The following is a 19,918-nucleotide window of genomic DNA, read 5'->3' on the forward strand; positions in this document are numbered from 1 at the left end:
AAGTCATTCCATACCTTTTGGCCCCACAACTTAGATTGAAGTTCCAAAGGTGGTGGTGTTTCCATATTCATAAAGGATGCGCACACCTCCAGACTGGTAGCCCAACATAATGCATCAGAGATGCTTCAGGTGCAACTAACTTTGGGTAAGACAGCGATTTAGGTCGTAGCCTGTTATAGTTCCCCAGCCATGACCGAAGACTCGCGCGCCACTTTCATAAGCACCCTTGAGAATATTACGGTCCAACCTTACACTGTAATACTGGGTGACTTCACCTACTCCTCCATTAACTGGGAAAACTACTCGTGTACCAATACACTTGCCCAACATTTCCTGGCATTCATTAATTCCAATGTCCTGGACCAGCTCATTCTTACCCCCGCTAGAGGTATCATGACCTGGTCATTACTAACATGGGTGACCGTTGCTCTGTACCAATAATTAGCTCCTCCCTTGTTAGATCTGACCACAGATCACCTTAGAAATCCACCCCACCCCCCCCCCCCGCAAAGGTAACCACCATGAAAAACTTCTCCAAAGCTAACTTTGGGCTCCTAAAAACGGAGATGACAAACTTCACGGTACCTATGCAATTGGAGAACAGCTGCATGACTGCCAAGTCATACACGCTGTCCTTCAAAAAAAAAAAAAAAAAGGAAGCCAATCTGGTGGTCCTCTGCCATAAACAAACTCTACAATAGAAGGAGGAAAGTGATGAGAAATAAGGTGAAATCCCAAGACTGGAAAAACGCCCTTATCAGCTGCAACAAAAAGTTGAGATTCCTCATCAAATCCTTTAAAGCTAGCTATGAAAACAGAATTGCACCAGATAGTAAAGACAATCACAAGGCCTTCTAATATTATGTAAAGAATCTCCACGGCAATACCCCTAGTTGCTCGGAGCTGTTGTACAATGGCACCTCCTGTACCGAGCCAACAGATATTGCCAATATACTGGCCGACAGATTCAGTGCCAACTTTACCCCTCTCTCCCCCTCCAAAAGACAAATCACAGTATCAGTATATTGCCAGGCACCCAGTATTACTGCTGCACCGGTTAAAACAGCATTGTCCAAGGCCAAGAATACAGCTTCTGTGGGACCTGACAATATCCCTGGCAGTGTCCAACATGAACTACAGAGTGAAGTAGCACCTCTCCTGTGTGCCCTGTTCAATCACAGCCTCACCTCAGACTTTGTCCCAGTTGAATGGCGCACTGCTACAGTCATCCCTCTCCACAAAGGAGGAGCGACTGCAGACCCTGGGAACTATCGCCCCATTAGCCTGACAAGTTTGATAAGCAAAGCTATGGAACGCATCATCATGGACCTAATAAACATAGATATAGGGAATAAAAATAAAAATCCCACGAAGACACGAAGCTCGACCAAAAAGTTTAATAAACAACAAGGCAAGGTTCTCCAACACTGACCTAGGTTTCGTCCTGTGGACTTCTTCAGAGTGTGTAGAACCTGCTCAATATATACTAACAGCAAATAATCAATTAACTAATGAAAATAAGCTGTTAAAAAACAGAACTAGTAATAAGTACAATTACTAATAAAGCCTGTTGTTCACCCTAATACTAATCTATAAAAAACCTATATACAATATAGTTTAATGTAAAATATACAGTTCATCATATGAATATAAAAAAAATGAAATAATGTGGTAAAAATAAAAAAATATATATATTGGAAAATATATATATTAGAAAAATACATGAAGGATAAAAACTGAAAATGTAATATAATATTAAAACTTGTAATATTCAATTGTGTAATGACAATGCCTTAAGTATGCAGGTAAACATAGCCATAAGGAGTAAATAACTACCTAGTTGTGCATATGAGGAAATAATACATAGAAGTTTATCCCAATATGTTATTAAGCCTCAAATAGGGTTTAATAGAAGTAAATTAATTGAGACCCGGGTAATAATGTGCATTCAAAATCATCTGCCATTTAAGCTCACATACATCAAGATGATATTCGGTCAGCCTACCTTGTTGGTCTTGGACCAACTGTTCTATTATACAAAAGGAGAATTTATGATCATTGTGTGTTGAAATATGTCGTGCTAGAGCATTAGTGGACTTTTTATGTTGGATATCTGAGACATGCTCCTTAATTCTATCCCTAAATTTTCTACATGTCTTGCCCACATAGAATGCCATGCATAGTTGGCATTTTGCAAGGTAAACAACATTAGTAGAATAGCAATTAAATTTAACCCTAATCCTGATGTATGTGTTGTTGACAATGATCTTACTACCTGTTGGCAATATGAAGGCACAGGTGGAACATCTACCACATTTAAAATTACCTTTATTGTTATTAACAGGTAAACTACCTCTCTCAAAAATCTGTTTTAAAGCCCTATCCTTACGAAAAACAAACTTGGGTTTACGGGTTGCAAAACCCTGAAAATCCTTAAGCCTAATAAATGACCTCCAGTTTTTTTCTATAATTTTAGTAATGTTGTCAGTGTCAGCATTAAATGTGACTACAAACAGAATATGATCGTCACGTATATCATACCTATTTTTATCGTTGGAATTATCAACAAATATAGAATGTGTACTTTTAAGTATAGGTTGGATGTATCCACCATCCCTTTTAGATTGTATTTCCTTCTTGACTTCATCACATAAGAAAGCAATAAGAAGGTAACTAAAAAGATGTTTTGGTTACACGACTCATTTGCTTGTGACGATAACTGTTTTGTTTGTATGAATAGTGAAACGAACATACATTCGGGGCATACAGTCAAGAGTTGTGCCATTACACCTAGTAGGTTAGATCCAACAGGTTTTGACATTGAATTTAGTGTGGTTAAAGCTTCGGACATTGAGCAAACTCGAACGAACTTTATCACTAAAACTGTTTGCGATGATTCATTAACGAAAAGCTGTTCTATAGGTAAAACTCCTTCTAATGTTAACAGTATATATTTTTCTACCATATTGGATGATTTTTCTTCAAGCAGAATGGTATTTCTAGAAGGAATTTCTTCACGTACGTTAACAGATGATATGGAGACTATTGACTTAAATAAAACATCGGTTACTGTTAGTGAAGCTTGTGATTTTCTGCCAAGCAATGTTGTTTGTTTGGATGAGAGTGATAGTTCCCTTTTTCATATGAACAGCTTGGACAACAATATTCAGGGAGCATTATGTGATTTAGTAGACAGTAATTTTACGGTTGAAACAACTTTGGATGTTGATGACAATGTTTTATTGCAGATGAGTACACATACAGTTGTGGAGGAGTTTCAGGAGTTTATTTCTGATTCAGTTAAAACAATTAATATTATTAGTGAAGAGCATCATATAGCGGACAGTTATTCACAGAGTAATACACGACAATCTTTTGATGTTGACACAAACCCGGGTGTTCAGCAGGTTTTGGATATTCAACCTGGGGTAGTTGAAGGGAACAGTTCAACATATATTAATGAACATGATGAGAGGGTTAATTTGACTTATAGTGAAGTTGTGGACAATTTTACAACCCCTTTGTCCAATCCTATAATTTTATTTAACACTACAAAGGATTTTAAGTTGTTCAACTATTCAAGTATTGTGTTTGACACGCAACATGCCGACATTCTATCAAAAGGTTTTAACTTTGTACCTCGTAGAAAAGGAAATATAGCTGAAATACTTAGGGACTTGAAGTTATTCACTCGTAAAATGAACTTGTTGGCCTACTTTGGGTTCAAAAATTGTGATGAGTGCGCTTTGAGAGCCTCTAATTTACATAAGCCAAGTTATTTTAATCCACCATATAACAACCTGGTTCATTTATTTGAAAACTTGTGTGAACAAGATATAAGAGAACTTTATAAGGTTAACAATTTTGTACATCAAGGCAATTTAACCCAAGATAACATTGATAGTATTAACTATATCTGCTTCAATAAAAGTATTCGTGTGATGAAGCCTGACAAGGGTAATGGAGCTGTAATTATGGACAAATTAGACTATGACAATGAAATGTTAACTATGCTTTCAGATGAAAACTATGCAGAAGTGAGTATTAATGAGATTCATATAGCATATCAAAAAATTGATTTGGTCCTTGAAGACATGTTATTTCAAGGGCAAATCATTGAGGACGAATTTCATTTTATGACTAACAAATACCCTGTTTTGAGTGGGATTTTTGGGATTCCAAAGATCCACAAAGGTCTAAACAATGTCCGATTTAGACCAATTGTTGATGGGAAAAGAAGTAAAGTGTCTTTCATTAGCCAGTACTTGGACTCTAAGTTGAAAACAGGTTTAAACAGTTTTCCACATATTACCAAAGACTCGTGGCATTTTTTGGATAAGATCAAAAATTATGGTGTACAGCAAGACATCAGTTTTTTGACAACTGATGTGGTTAACTTATTCAGTGTTATACCACATGAAGTTGGTCTTGTTTGGTTGGAAATTCAACTTTTAGTCACTGGTGTCTATGACCAGGACCAAATAAATGTTTACGTGAGGCTTATGGAGTTAGTGTTACACAATAATTTTATATTCTTTGAAGGATATAAGTTTCGTCAGAAAACTGGTGTGGCAATGGGGGCAGCTTGTGCCCCCATTTATGCCAATTATATCATGGCATATTGGGAGACAAATTTTGTTTTCAACAGTGAATATAGTTCATACATCAAATTATATACTCGCTATTTGGATGACATTTTTATTATATGGCAGGGTGAGAGGAAAAAATTTTGGAGACATTTATTGCTTACATCAATCAAACAGTTTGGTTTCTGAAATTTACTTATGAAATCAATGAGGAAAAAATTTGTTATTTGGATGTAAGTTTAATCTATAATAGAGATAATAATCATATTTCATCCAAAATTTTCAGGAAATCTACATTCTCAAACTCTTATTTGCATTACGACAGCTGGCACCCGGAACATCAGAAAAAAGCCATTATTAAAGGACAATTAATTAGGGCAGCACGTATGGTCCCGAGGATGCTGACTTTCAAGTAGAAGTTGAATATATGATCAATTTGTTTACTAATAGGGGTTACCCTATCTCCTTATGTGATGAAGTCAAGAAGGAAATACAATTTAAAAGGGATGGTGGATACATCCAACCTATACTTAAAAGTACACATTCTATATTTGTTGATAATTCCAACGATAAAAATAGGTATGATATACGTGACGATCATATTCTGTTTGTAGTCACATTTAATGCTGACACTGACAACATTATTAAAATTATAGAAAAAAACTGGAGGTCATTTATTAGGCTTAAGGATTTTCAGGGTTTTGCAACCCGTAAACCCAAGTTTGTTTTTCGTAAGGATAGGGCTTTAAAACAGATTTTTGAGAGAGGTAGTTTACCTGTTAATAACAATATAAATACAACTACCCACTCTCAGGTGCCTGCTACCTTTTCTCAGTCTCAAATGCTTAATATGGCAGAAGACCTTATCATGCTGATCAGGGAAAGCCAACCTACCCCCTCAAAAAGGAAAAGAGATCTGTCCCCAGTAGTTTTGTCAGAACAAGAGTCAGATGAATCTGATGCATCTGACTATGAAGACATGCAACCCCTGTCCACTTAATGAGGATTCTGTTGCAGAGCAACTCCATTCCTAAGGCCTCTCCCCCAGGGGATTTTTCCTTTGGGGAAACCCTGTATACTTTAAGGGAGAATTTCCAGTGGGAGAGTCGGGACTACCCTCAGACTAAAAAGAGACTCGGGGAATTCCTATGCCTTCCGCAACACAGAACCTTGGCCATCCCCCCAGTCCTGGATGGTGGTGGAGGATGTTTTCCTTGAATCCAGCTTCACTCCTGATGCCCTACCTCCTGCTGCCAGAAAACCAGACGGGTACTACAGAGTCCCTGACTCACACAGATAACTTTTTAAAAATCCTACAGCTAACCTTTAGGTCATTTCTCAAGGGGCTAAAGGGATTAAAGCAACCTCTGCTAAGAATCCCACCCCCTTAGACAGGAATTACAGAGCATTGGACATGTGGGGTAAAAATTATACACCTCAGCTACTCTTGCTATCAGGGCACTAAATTGTCAATTCCATATGCTTCTGTATCGGCAACATACTTTGGAACTCCTTAAATAAAAAATGTATACCTGTACTGCTCGGGCAGAATCTAAAGATTTACAAAAATTAATGCATTCTGCATGTCAAGTAACTAAACACACTTTGCACTGTGATTTTTGACGCCCTAGAAGCTTATTGTAGGGCAGCAGTCACTGGGTCATTAGAAGACATGCATGGCTTAAGGAACAACCCCTGCCAGACAATGTCAAATCTAAATTATTGGATGCCCCCTGGCACAAAGATAACTTATTTGGCACTAAGGCAGAAGAGGTCTTAAAAAAGATGGAAGAAAAAGCAAAATCTATACAAACAGTTAATGATTTCTTGCAGGTCCAGGACCCTAGGTTCACCAGCATTGGTCCTCCAAGCACTGGTCCTTTCCTCTCCGAGTAAACAGGCCCAGCCTCAGGGAATACAGAGATCTAAGCAGTGGACTACCTCCACTTCAAAACCAGGGAGTTCTAAGCCAGCCCCTTATGGTAAGAACTCACAATGACTCACCTCCTCCTGACTTCCCCTCTGCCCAACTTCACTTGCCCCTAGGAGGAAAACTCTCCTTTCACTCAGGGACCTGCGCCAACATTATCAAGGACCAATGGGTTCTGAACATTTTGTCTCGGGGATACAAATTCTCCTTCCACACCCTTTCAACCCCAAAAGGGTTCCCAGATCTATCACCAAATCAGTGGGCAGAGGCTCGGAAGAAAATCCATTCCCTGCTCTCTTTGAGGGCAGTAGAGCACGTTCCTGCAGAACAGATGAGGCAAGGCTTCTACTCCAGACTTTTTCTGGTGCCAGAAAGGAGGGCACCAGGTGCCCCATCCTCAATCTATCCATTCTAAACACCTTCCTAGTGATTCTAAAATTCAAAATGCTCACCCTCCAGTAGTTGATTCCCATGCTCTCCAAGGACGCCTGGCTAGCCACCCTGGATCTAAGAGGCCTACCACAACATTCCTATCAGGGAATCGTGCAGTAAATATCTCTGCTTCAGAGTAAGATCTCAACACTTTCAGTTCTCTACGCTTCCCTTTGGCTTATCCATTGCTCCCAGAGTTTTCACAAAATGCCTTGCTCCGGCCATTGCCTTTTGCAGGCAAAGAAATATTCAAATTTATACCTACTTAGATGACTGCCTTATTCAGGGAGACAGCCAGGAGAAGCTGCTCAAGCATCTGGCCTTTGTAAAGAACCTACTAACCGCCCTAGGGCACACAGTCAACGAAAAGAAATCAAAACAGGTGCCCACCCAAAGGATAATTTTCCTGGGAGCAAGTCTGGACACAGCATCCCAGATGGCATACCTTACACCAGAGGAACAAATTTTCCTGTCAGCCTATTTCTCTCAACTGGCCTTCAGGCCCCAGCTTTCTACAATGAAAGTCCTGCAAGCTCTGGGGTTCATGGCATCTTGCTTTCTCCTTATTCCATATGCCAGACTGCATATGAGGAAACTTCAGTGGTACCTAAAGAGCCTTTGGTGTCAATACTGTCAAGACCTGGAAACTCTTCTACCTATAATTCCTTGCCTCAAAAAATAATTTCTTTGGTGGGCAACAGCATGCTCCCACAACAAGGGACTGCCCTTCTCCCCACAACCCGCTGTCCAGACCCTAATCATAGACGCATCAGACTATGCTTACGGTACACACCTGGGTGGCAGGTGCATACGGGGTCAATGGAGCCCATAGCAAATCCCCCTGCACATCATTCCAAAAGAGATGATGGCTGTACAGCACGCCTTGATAGCTTTCAAACCCCTTCTCTCTCCAGGGGTTCTCATGATCAAAACAGACAACACTACTGTGATGTGGTACATCAACAGGTAGGGAGGGACTCACTCCTACCCTCTGTGCAGGCTGGCCATGACCCTTTGACTCACAGCCTCTTCCATGCAACTACACCTGTTAGCACAATACCTACAAGGCTCTCTCAACTCCCAGGGAGACCAGTTAAGCCGAAACCTTCTGGATCCACACGAGTAGCAGCTCAACAGAAGTACCTTCACCCTAATATCTCAGAAATGGGGAACCCCGAAGTTCGGCCTCTTTGCCTCCCACACCAACCATCAGCTCAGCAAATTCTGCACCAGGGAGCATCACTGCATGGTTTGGAAAGTGGATGCCTTGTCCTTCCCCTGGGTTAACATTTGGGTCTATGCCTTTCCTCCCTTTTCTCTTATCCCCAGGGTACTGCTCAAAATAAGGGAGGAAAGACCATTCTTAGAGCTCCAGACTGGCCCCGACAGCACTGGTACCCCTTGCTGTGCAGCCTGTCCCCGCTGCCTCCATGGCATCTTCCTCAGATTCCAAACCTACTAACCCAGTGGGAAGGAGAATTCATGCATTCCCAATTGCAGACACTCAGTTTGGCAGCTTGGCTTATTCCCTAACCCTGAACCAATTTGCCATCCTCAGTAAACAGGTTCTGGATGTCATCCATGAGGCCAGACTCTCTAGCATCAGAAAGTCTTGTGCAGATAAATGGAAAAGGTTCTGCACCTGGCTCCAGGCTAAGGGGCCAGTACGGCACAGCCCTCCAGCCTTCTCATCCTGGATTACTTAGCTGACCTACTACACATGCTTCTGCCATTTCTGCTCACTTTCCCACTGAGCAGCCACTTTTCTCACACCCTTTGATTAAACAGTTCCTCAGAGGGGCTAGCAATTTGAGGCCCCCAGAAAGGCACCAACACTGGGTTGGGACCTTAGCTTTGGCTTGGAAAACTCACCCTGCCTCTTTCAGACTAGCTTCTTCTGCAGATCTAAAATGTATCTCCTGGAAGACAGCCTTCCTTCTGGCCATTACTTCAGCCAGAAGAGTCTCTTAGCCACAAGCACTCATGGCTGTGGAACCCTTCGTCATCTTCCATGCAGACCGTGGTATCCCTCAGAACTAACCCATCCTTCATGCCCAAGGTGGTGTCCATTGTGGCTCTCAACCAATCCATTCATTTGCTCACCTTCTTCCCTAATCCCCAGAGCAAGGGGGAAAGGATTCTTCACTCTCTAGATGTGCACAGACAGCTCAGATATGATATAGACAGGACTAAATCTTTCAGAAAGTCTGATCAATTGCTGGTTAGCTTTGCTACAGGGGTAGAAGGCAAAGCCCTCTCCAAGCAAACTGTTTCCAAATGGATAGCACACTGCATCCATTTCTGCTACAAACAGCATGGTAAGCGTCCCCTCAAGGGGGTTAGAATACACTCCACTAGAGCAGCCTCCACCTCTGCTGCTTTCCTCAGTGGAGTCCCCACCAGGGACATCCTGGAGGCTGCCACTTGGACATCTGTTCACACTTTCACCAAGCATTACCACCTGCCTCTCTTCTCCAAATCCAGGGCAGGGTTTGCCTCTGCAGTCCTGCAGGGCATCCTAGCCAGCCCCTAGCTTCCTTGACTGCCTCCACCCATTTCCTCAGCTTTGGGAATCTACCCAAATGTGATGACTGCAACAGTGAAACACGAAGAACATAGTACAGTTGTGTACACTTACCATAAATGTAGATGTTCGAGTGTATTCACTGTTGCAGTCCTGGTTTCCCTCCCTCCCTCCATCCCCCTTTTTTTATCTCTTTCTCCTTTGGTTACCTTTCTTCCTTGTTGTTCTCCTTTCCTTACAAGGGACATATTGGTATTTATTTTCCACTGGTGGAGTTCTTCCACCAGAACATAGCCTCCTACTCTGGCAGCCCCTGACAGGTTAGGGCAAGAAAAAACTGATGTAATGGTGTCGGCTGCCTTACTTTATACCACTGATGACTTGACGTCAGTCGTCAAGCTACAGCAACTGACGTAGAAATACTGAGTCTCTGGTATTCGGGCCAGCTGAGGGCTACCCTGGCAGGGATAACCCAAATGTGATGACTGCAACAGTGATGTACACAACTGTACTTTTTCCTTTGTGTGCTTACCTGTACTGTTAACATTTTAATGTAATTACAGTGGTGTAGCTGTTGTCATCTTTGTGTCATAATAGTTGGTTCTTCATTTCATTTGTTTGCTGTAGTGCTCCCTTTGTAACATTCAAGAGTGGAACATGTGTATGGGGTTGTTAAAAATGAAGCAACTGTTAAAGTGCTGCAAGGCAAAAATGCTTTCTCCCACTTAATTTCCTCAATGGAATGTCTTCTTTGTGGATTCCGGATGTTCTTTGTATTTTATTCCCTCATTTCAAGCACAGGCAGACAGGTCGGTTGTTGAGTTTCTGAATTACAAGTGAACTTGAGTGCGTCTGTGTTATATAAAATGTGTGGCCCTTTGACAGGCAGGCTTAGTTTCCCTGCTTTAGACATACTGAATGCTAGGGTTAGATCTGACTCTGCTTTGACCCAGAATAGAATGAATTACGCATCAGAAGATGTTTTGTGAAAATTATTTATTTATTCTACATTTGTTGACCGGGCTAGTCTAGCTGGATACATGTCCATTTCCAGTAGAGGCCCGGGGAGAAAAGCTCCAAAAAAAAAAAAAAAAACAAAAAGAATAGAAAATCCATACATACATTTAAAAAGGTAATAGCAGTTAAAACTTACCAAGAACTAAAAAAGCAGTTGTTACAAAAATGTATTTATTTTTTTAATATATAAAAGATACATTAGTCTAAGCAAGGAATAGAACTAGCAGTAATAATCAATGGGTATTGTATTTGAGAATACAGTATCTATGTATGCATTTATTATATTTATAATAACATGGTAGTCTGAAATTATTAGGTATTAGAGTAGTTGTAATTTGAAAGGAGAAATGTTAGTCAGGGTTATACGTACAGGAGCAGAGCCAGTGTGTCTTAAGAGCTTTAGATTATTTTTAAAGAGTGGCAGTGACATTTGTGTAGTGAGATCATTGGGTAGTAAATTCCATAGTTTTCCTACAGAGTTAGAGTACAGGGCGTCACCTGCTGAGTGATTGGATCTTGAAATTAATCAGCAGTTTATTGGAGGAACGTAGGTTCTTATTGTTATTATAAGGTGTAATGATGGTAGAGAGTATAGGGGTGTTGGTGGGCTTATACAGGGCCTTATGGACAATGGGAAGCTGTAGAAAATGAAGCTGGTTGCGAAATTCTAACCAGTCTAGTTTTAGATTCAGACAGTGATGGGTTCTGAATGGAGAGCCTGTGGCAAACCTAGCAATATTATTATAGGATGTTGCCAGTTTGTTGAGGTTGTTTTTAGATAAATTAGTATATATAGGGGAGGCATAGAATAGGGTTGAGATTAAGTGGGTTCTGGCTGTAACAGCCCTAGCTATTGGAGTTAGAAAGGGCTTAATTCTGTAAAGGGATCCCAGTTTTTTGTTCACTAATTTTATTGTATTGTTAATGTGGGTATCAAAGTTGAGGTGGTTGTCAATTGTTATTCCTAAGAGTTTAGTGGTTGGGTCAGGAGAAATGATAGTGCCATCATTTGATAAAAGTGTGAGGTGGATGGGAGTTGATTTTCGGGTTGGAGTGAAAAGTAACAATTTAGTTTTCTTTGGGTTAAGGAGGAGACAGCGGTTTGAAACCCATTGTTCTACAGTATTGAAAGCTTTTTTGGGTAAGAGATTTAAGTTCAGTTTCAGAGGTGGCTGTACAAATAATAGTAGAGTCATCTGCATATTGAATGCGGGTGGTGTGTGGTATTGCTGTTTGAAGGTCATTAATATAAATGGAAAAAAGGAGTGGACCTAAAATGGAGCCCTGAGGAACACCGAGGGAGATAGAAAGGTTATTAGATAGTTTATTTTGCCAAAGTACCGCCTGTTGACTGTTTTCAAGGTAAGATTTAAACCAATTCATGGCTTGGGGATCAAATGAGAGGGATTTCAGTATGTGTAGGAGGAGTTGGTTATTAACCATTTCAAAGGCTTTAGATAAATCAATGAAGACTGCAGAGGAAAGATGATTGTTGTTGCGGTTTTTGTTAATGGTGTCTGTGAAGGATAGCAGAGCAGTGGTGGTACTGTGGAAATTTCTGAAACCATGTTGACAGTCGGCTGGAGAAGGGGTGAAAGTAATTGCTTATGGATGCATTTTTCCATTATTTTTGCAAGGAGATATAGCAAAGCTATTGGACGGAAGTTAGAATACTTGTTGGTGTCCCTCTTTATGTAGTGGAATGATATGGGAAATTTTCCAGATAGATGGGATAGTTCCTTCATTTATGGTTCTGTTGATCAGAATAGAGATGGGGTAAGCTATGGCTTTAGCTTATTTTTGCAGGAATTCTGCTGAGAGTTGGTCAGCTGATGGAGTGGTAGGCTTTAATTTTAGGAGAAGGGAACAGATGAAGGAAGTAGACACTGGTTGTAAATGGAAAGGTGGAGGTAGGATAGTGGTAGAAGTTGGCAGATTTGAGGTGTCAGGAGAAAGATGGCTAGCAAGATTTTGGATAGCATTAGTGAAAAAAGAATTGAAGGCATTAGCAGTATGTGAGGGATTGTCAGGGTTAGAGCCTAGTGGATTGGGTGTGATAGATTGGCCTGGGTAAAGAAGTTTGTTAATGCTAGACCAGAATTTTGGTGCATTGTGGTAGGTTTGCTGTGTTTGAAGGTAAATGTTCTTTTTGTCTAATAGGATGGCTTTTTTGGTATTATTTCTGTGTTGTTTAAAGGTTTGGTGATCTGAGTGTGTTTTAGTCGCGCACCATTTTGCCCAAGATTTATTTCTGAGAAGGATTTTTTTGCCTGGTATTATTGGTGAGCCAAGGTGCTGGGTTAGTTTTATATCTAACTGAGCGTGGTGGGGCGTGATGATTCCGGATTGCTAGGCATATTGTATTGAAGTATTGTATGGCTTCATTAAGTGGAAGAAATTTTAATGGTGACCAATTACATTGTTTGAGTTCTGTTTGGAAAAGTTCTGAATTTGTGTTTTTTTTTTGTGCGTATTCTATAGGAGAGAGGGAAAGTTAGGTTGGTCTTATGTCTGATAATATAGGTTAGTGAATGGTCACTGAGGTCATCTGGGAGGGTACCTGCTTTATACGTTTGCTGAGGATTATTTGTAAGAATCCAGTCCAAGGTACTTTCTTTGTTGTTAGTTCTATTAGTTCTGGTAGTGGAGTTAATTGTTTGTGAGAAGCCGTAAAGGTTAATATGTGTGGTTGGGTGTATATTACTACAGGTCGTCCAGTCTACATTGAAATCTCCTAGTACTATGGTTTCTTGTGGGAGATTGGTTGAAAGCCAGTTAAGGATATTTTCAAGTGTAGTGATGTTATTACTTGGGGGAAGGTATATACAGATAATGTTTATGGACTTGTGTGTTGATTTCAAGTATAGTGATAAGTATTTCAGCACTATTGTTTGATGGTGGTTAACGTTTAGAGTAGTAACCTGAAGTTCTGCTTTATAGAAGATTGCTACTCCTCCTCCCTTTTTGACTGTGCGGTCAAGTCTAATGATATTGTACCCTGGTGGAGTGACTTCATTGTCTTTAACAGTAGGTTTTAGCCAAGTTTCAGATAGGCATAGGATGTCAAATAAGAAAACATCTAAAAGGGCATGAAGTTGAGCAATTTTGTTGCCAACGCTACGTATATTGAGGTGAGCTATAGATAGTGAGTTAGATGGTTTGGTGGTTGGGTTATTAGTTTTATTTGGGTTGCAGGTTGGAGTGTTAAGGGTATTGTTTGGGCCTGGGTTAGGGTGAATATCCCCATCTAGTATTAAGTGTAGCAGTATAATGTGTTTAGGGAAGAGAGGCTTATGACAGAAGTCAATTACTTTTCTAGTGTTCTGGTTGGTATACTTAATAGGAGTTATTCTGTGGTATTTGGCAAGCATATAGCTAGGTTTAAATATAAGATTAAGAAATGTTGGATAGATAGTTAATGGTGGTGTGGAAGTATATTTAGAGGGGAAGAAAAGCGTAGAGTAAAGTGGATGTTTGTAGAAGGTTAAGAGGTGGGCAGTAGTTAGTGAGGGTAAGAGAGAGAGTAAGAGTAAGACTTGTAGTTGGTGCGGGGTAGTTGGTTTAGACATTATATTTGTTTGGGATGTAGGGAGAAAAGTAACTGGCAGAGTACTTTAAGCAGGTAAAGAGAATTATTAAATATTATTAAATAATTATTACATTATTTTTTGCTTTCTGAATTGGTGGCTGGATAAGCCACCAGACATATGCTGATATGTGGTGAGTGGACATAATGGATGCTGTCATGGGAAATGAATGGCACACAAAGCTGTGCTTATAAGTAAAGCTTACCATTTGTAAACTTGGGACATTGTTCATTATGCTAGTTAAACATTTAGTTACCATTATGTTGCTTGTTTCTGCTGCCTAAAAGGATCGTAATTAAATAGGCGGCACAGTGTATTTTAGTAAATTATGCAGTGAAATGGGTGGGCTGTCATTTGCTGCTGCTGCAGTATGAGCTTATGAAGTGTATTCAGTTTTTGTTTGTATTTATTCATTTAAAACAACTTAGACATTTGTAGTAGGGACTAGCTTTTATCATTTTTTTTTAATTTTTAGGTGGAACTTAACATCTTGTGGAACCAGTGTTGCCAGCTCGGAGTGCAGTGAAGAGCTTTTCTCTTCTGCTTCGGTTGGTGACCAGGATGATTGTTACTCGCTGTTTGATGATCAGGACATCGCTTCCTTTGACTTTTTCCAGGAGGGCAGTGTCTGCAGTGATGTGTCCTCTTCAATCAGCACTTACTGGGATTGGTCTGACAGCGAGTTTGAATGGCAGGTATGATTATGATTTTGGACTGGTATGGCAAAAACTCAAAAAGCCCCTACCATTAATTTGCCTGTCCTTGATCTAGTATTATTAGTAGTCGCAAACCTAAATTTTGACTTTTAGTTTTGGTTTAAGTAATCTTTTTGTGGAGGAAGGTATGTGAGAAATGCTTTCTATCTATGCAGTACATACAGTAAACTCTCAGTTAACCGGTACTCAAGCAGCACTCAGCAGCAGTGCTCACGCCAGAGTTTCCTCACGCCAGAGAAGCAAATTCATTTGACAACTTACTTCAAATTAATGGCCACAAAAACCTTGCTATCTGCAAGACAAATACTGCAAGCCTTGGGGTTCATGGCCTCCTGCTTTCTCCTAACTCCATATGCAAGAATGCATATGAGGAAACTACAGTGGTATCTAAAAAGCCTATGGTGTCAACATTCTCAGCATCTAGAAGCAGTGATTCCCATCATACTTTGCCTGCAGTTAGAGTTCCTTTGGTGGGCAGAGGCCTGCCACCAAAACAAGGGACTGCCATTCACTCCACCCCCTGCCACCCAAACCCTAACAACAGCTGCATCAAACTATGCATGGGGGGGGGGGCTCACCTGGCAGGGAAGTGAATTCAGGGCAAATGGAACCCTAGTCAAATGCACCTGCATATCAATCAAAAAGAAATGTTAGCTGTACAGAATGCTCTGGCAGCCTTCAAGGACCACATTCTTCCAGGACAATTAATGGTAAAGATGGACAACACCACTGTTATGTGGTACATAAACAAGCGGGGGTTCCCATTCATACCCCCTCTGCAGACTAGCCGTGGCTCTGTGGAACACAGCCTTGAGCTACCAAGTGCATCTACAGGCTCAATTCCTGCCAGGAAAGCTAAATACACTGGCAGACGAACTAAGCAGAAATCTCATGGACCCACATGAGTGGAAACTTGAACCAAAGATTTTCAAAATGTTGATAAATAAATGGGAGAGCCCAGATATAGACCAGTTTGCCTCCACTCAGAACTAACAACTGGACAAATTCTGCACAAAGACTCCCCACAAACAAGCTTGGAAAGTGGATGCCCTGCCCTTCAACTGATAAAATCTATCAGTTTATGCCTTTCCTCCTCTGCCTCTCCTGTCAAAGGTACTACTGAGGATCAAACAGGACAAACCAAGGATGATACTGATTGCACCAGACTAGCCACGCCAACACTGGTACCCCCTCTTGTGCAGTGTGTCACTGCTGGCTCCATGGCACCTGCCTCAGACCCCTACCTTGCTGTCCCAGCAGGAGGGCCAGATTCTGCATCCTCCACTTAAAACCCTGAACCTGGCAGCCTGGCTAATTACCTAATCTCTCCGTAACCAGCCCTCAGTAAACAAGTGTTGGATGTCATTTTGGAGGTAAGGAGGCCTAGTACTAGAAAATCTTGTGCTGAAAAATGGAAAAGATTATGTTCCTGGAACCAGACTCAAGGGGTGGACACAGCAGTGCCCAATTTACCTCAGATTCTTCAATACTTAACTGAGATGCTTCACAAGGGCCTTTCTTTTCCTCCATCAAAATTCATGCCTCAGCTATTTCAGCTCATTACAACACAGAACCACCCCTCTTCTATCATCCTCTGCTCAAGCAGTTCCTCAGAGGAGCCAAAAACGTAAAGCCACCCTGGAGAGCCCCAACTCCAGCCTTGGACCTTAACTTTGTATTGGAAAAACTCACTCTACCTCCTTTTGAGCCAGCTGCAAGTGCAGAGTTAAAATTCCTTTCTTGGAAAACAGCCTTCCTTTTAGCAATCACTTCAGCTAGAAACGTATATGAATTACAGGCCCTTATGGCAGTGGAGCCTTTCATCATCTTTCATGTGGACAGGGTGTCCCTCACGACCAGTCCCCCTCCTTCATGCCCAAGCTGTGTGGCTCTTAATCAGTCCATTTATTTGCCAGCCTTCTTTTCTAATCCACAGAACAAAGGGGAACAGATACTGCACTCCTTAGATGTGCACAAACAACTTAGATTTTACTTGAACAGGACTAAACCTCAAAGGAAATCTGAACAATTGCTGGTGGCATTTGCTGCAGTGGCAGAGGGGAAGGCCATTTCAAAGTAAACCATTTCTAAATGGATAGGCCATTGCATTCTTTTCTTCTGTAAGCACCATGGAAAACCTATCCCACAGGGGATAAGACCACACTCAACCGGGGCTGCATCTACCTTTACAGCCTTTCTCAGAGGTGTCCCTACCAGGGACATCCTAGAAGCTGCTACCTGGAGATCTGTACATACTTTCACCAAGCATCATCATTTGCCAATTTTGTCTAAATCCAGAGCTGGCTTTGCCACTGCAGTCTTGCAGGGGCTTTTGGCTGGTCCTAATGCTATCTAAATTTCTCCTTCCATCCTTAGCTTTGGGAATCTACCCAAATGTGATGACTGCAACAGTGAAACACAAAGAACATAGTACAGTTGTGTGCACTTACCATAAATGTAGATGTTTGAGTGTATTCACTGTTCCAGTCCTGGTTACCCTCCCTTCAGCCCCCCTCACTTCTATTGTCTATACCTCTGTTCTTGTTTACTATGCTTAAAGCTTTCTGTTGTATTTGCCTTTTGTTGGAGGTCTAACCTTGTATAAAATTGCTTCCCATTGTGGGGGCACCTGACATCTGGGGCAAGAAAAGCTGATAAAATGGCGTTGACTGCATGCTTTATACCCCTGACTACCTGACATCATGGAAGATGAGACAGCAACCAACGCAGGACCCAAGACTTTGATAATCAGGCCGACTGAGGGCTACTGCAAGCAGATAACCCAAATGGGATGACTGCAACAATGAATACACTTGAACATCTACATTTATGGTAAGTGTAGACAACTGTACTTTTTTTCTCACCCCGTGCTAAAGCAATTCCTCAGAGGGGCCAAAAATTTAAGACCACCCAGGAGAGCCTCTACTCCAGCCTGGGACCTTAACTTTATATTGGAAAAGCTCACTCTATCTCCTTTTGAGTCAGCTGAAACTGCAGAGTTGAAATTCCTTTCTTGGAAAACAGCCTGGCTTCTAGTCATCACTTCAGCAAGAAGAGCGTCTGAATTACAGGCCCTCGTGGCAGTGAAGCCTTTCATCCTCTTCCATTCAGACATGGTGTCCCTCAGGACCAATCCTTCCTTTATGGCCAAGGTGGTGTCTAGTTTGGCCCTTAATCAGTCCATTCATTTGCCTACTTTTTTCCCAAATCCAGAAAACAAAGGAGAGCGACTACTGCGCTCTTTGGACGTGCACAGGCAACTTAGATTTTATTTGGACAGGGCTAAGCCTCTCAGAAAATCTGAACAGCTGCTAGTTAGCTTTGCTGCATTGGCAGTGGGGAAGGCCATTTCAAAGCAAACCATTTCTAAGTGGATAGCCCATTGCATTCATTTCTGCTATAAGTACCATGGAAAACCTACCCCACAGGGGATAGGATCATATTCCAAGAGGACTGCATCTACCTCTACAGCCTTTCTCAGAGGTGTCCCTACCAGGGACATCTAGAAGCTGCTACCTGGAGCTCTGTATATACCTTCACCAAGCATTACCACATGCCTATTTTTTCTAAATCCAGAACTGGTTTTGCCACTGTAGTTTTGCAGGGCTTAATAGCTGGTCCTAATGCTCTCTAACTTCCTCCTCCCTTCCTTAGCTTTGGGAATCAACCCAAATGTAATAACTGCAACAGTGAAACATGAAGAACGTTTTACAGTTGTGTACACTTACCATAAATGTAGGTGTTTAAGTATATTCACTGTTGCAGTCCTGGTTACCCTCCCACTAGCCCCCTGACTTCTCTTGGCTATACTTTTCCTCTTGTTTAGTATATTTCAGCTTTCTGGTGTATTTTCTTTTTGTTGGAGGTGTAACTTAACATATAATTGCTTTCCATTGTTGGGGCACCTGACATCTGAGGCACGAAAAACTCATGCAATGGTGTCGGCTGCATGTTTTATACCCCTGATGTCATGGAAGAAGAGATGGCATCCAACTCAGGAATTCAAGACTTTTTTATATTCAGGCCGGCTGAGGGCTACCTGCAGGCAGATAACCCAAATGAAATGACCGCAGCAGTGAAGGCAATCTAACATCTACATTTATGGTAACTGTACACAACTGTACTTTTTGAGTGCAAGAGAGCAGGGATACATTTTGCACATTCTGTACTAGAGTGAGTTATTAGTAGAAGGATGTTGGTGTGCAAGGATCAGTTGCTAGACTGCCTTAAGAGACCCAAGTCAACAAGTTTGGCAGGAGAAACAAGGGTAGTCCAACTCTCCACAATGTTAGGTTTGAAGGACTGTTCTCACAAGGGGGGGGTGTTAAGGACTGATCAAGAAGGTGCTCTGTGGATGGCTATTTCTGCTGTTTTATTTTATGCTGGTGGTTTAATAGGTCACAGCTCACTAGCTGTATTTAGACCAGAAAAGTACTAAGAATGAGGACTACTCTAATGGGTTACAGCTGTATCTAAGGGAAAAATTGTCAGATTTATCTGTCCAGGTATGGCGCACAACTGTGCAGCATTGTGCAGTGCTCAGGCTATCTGCCCTGGGGCATTTATAAGCCTAGCCCGAGTGTGTTTGGCTTTCGCCACCCTTTGATTTGAGTTTGCTGTGCCCTTTTTAAGGTTAGTTTACTGTGCCTCTGTCTAGTAGTGACACAGAAGTAATCCCCGGGATAAACCTACGATTTCCCATCCACTCATCAAGATTCCTCTTGAAGAGAGTCAGTGAGGTGCTCTGCCTAACATGGACTGGGATTCTATTCCAGAGTGAAGAGAGCCTCTGGATTATGAATCTGTCCCTCAGCATGTTCTATTTATTTCTGTGCTGAGGTTCAAGTCCCTCCAGCATGTTCTATTTATTTCTGTGCTGAGGTTCAAGTCCCTCGAGCGCGTGGTTCTAAGGGATTTAGATTTTCTGAGGTGGAGCATGTCCATTAATTCTGGGTTGGACATAGCTTTGTATGTCAGGCATAGATCGCCTCGATTTCCTCTGGAGGCAGTTGGGCAAGATTTTCCTTGCACCCAAATGCTTGGCGACGCATAACCACCAATGCTTGGGTGCCAAGGATAATTATCAGAGGTTATCCAATTCCATTCACCCATTATCCGAGAATCCC

The 19,918-nt window shown here is 41.5% G+C and overlaps 1 protein-coding gene across 5 annotated transcripts in view; it reads left to right on the forward strand.

The window, feature by feature from the left end:
• FAM199X (family with sequence similarity 199, X-linked) overlaps positions 1 to 19,918 on the forward strand; it is a 605,277-nt gene that overhangs the window by 76,619 nt on the left and 508,740 nt on the right. For all 5 annotated transcript variants that reach the window (XM_044057577.1, XM_044057576.1, XM_044057575.1 and 2 more), the window contains one exon: positions 14,552 to 14,771. In XM_044057577.1, the coding sequence (XP_043913512.1) occupies positions 14,552 to 14,771 (220 nt within the window). The remainder of the gene's footprint in view (positions 1 to 14,551; positions 14,772 to 19,918) is intronic.

Source organism: Protopterus annectens, chromosome 15.part0 (genome assembly GCF_019279795.1).
Source record: "Protopterus annectens isolate FY-2018-M chromosome 15.part0, PAN1.0, whole genome shotgun sequence".
Classification (NCBI taxonomy): Eukaryota; Metazoa; Chordata; order Ceratodontiformes; family Protopteridae; genus Protopterus; species Protopterus annectens.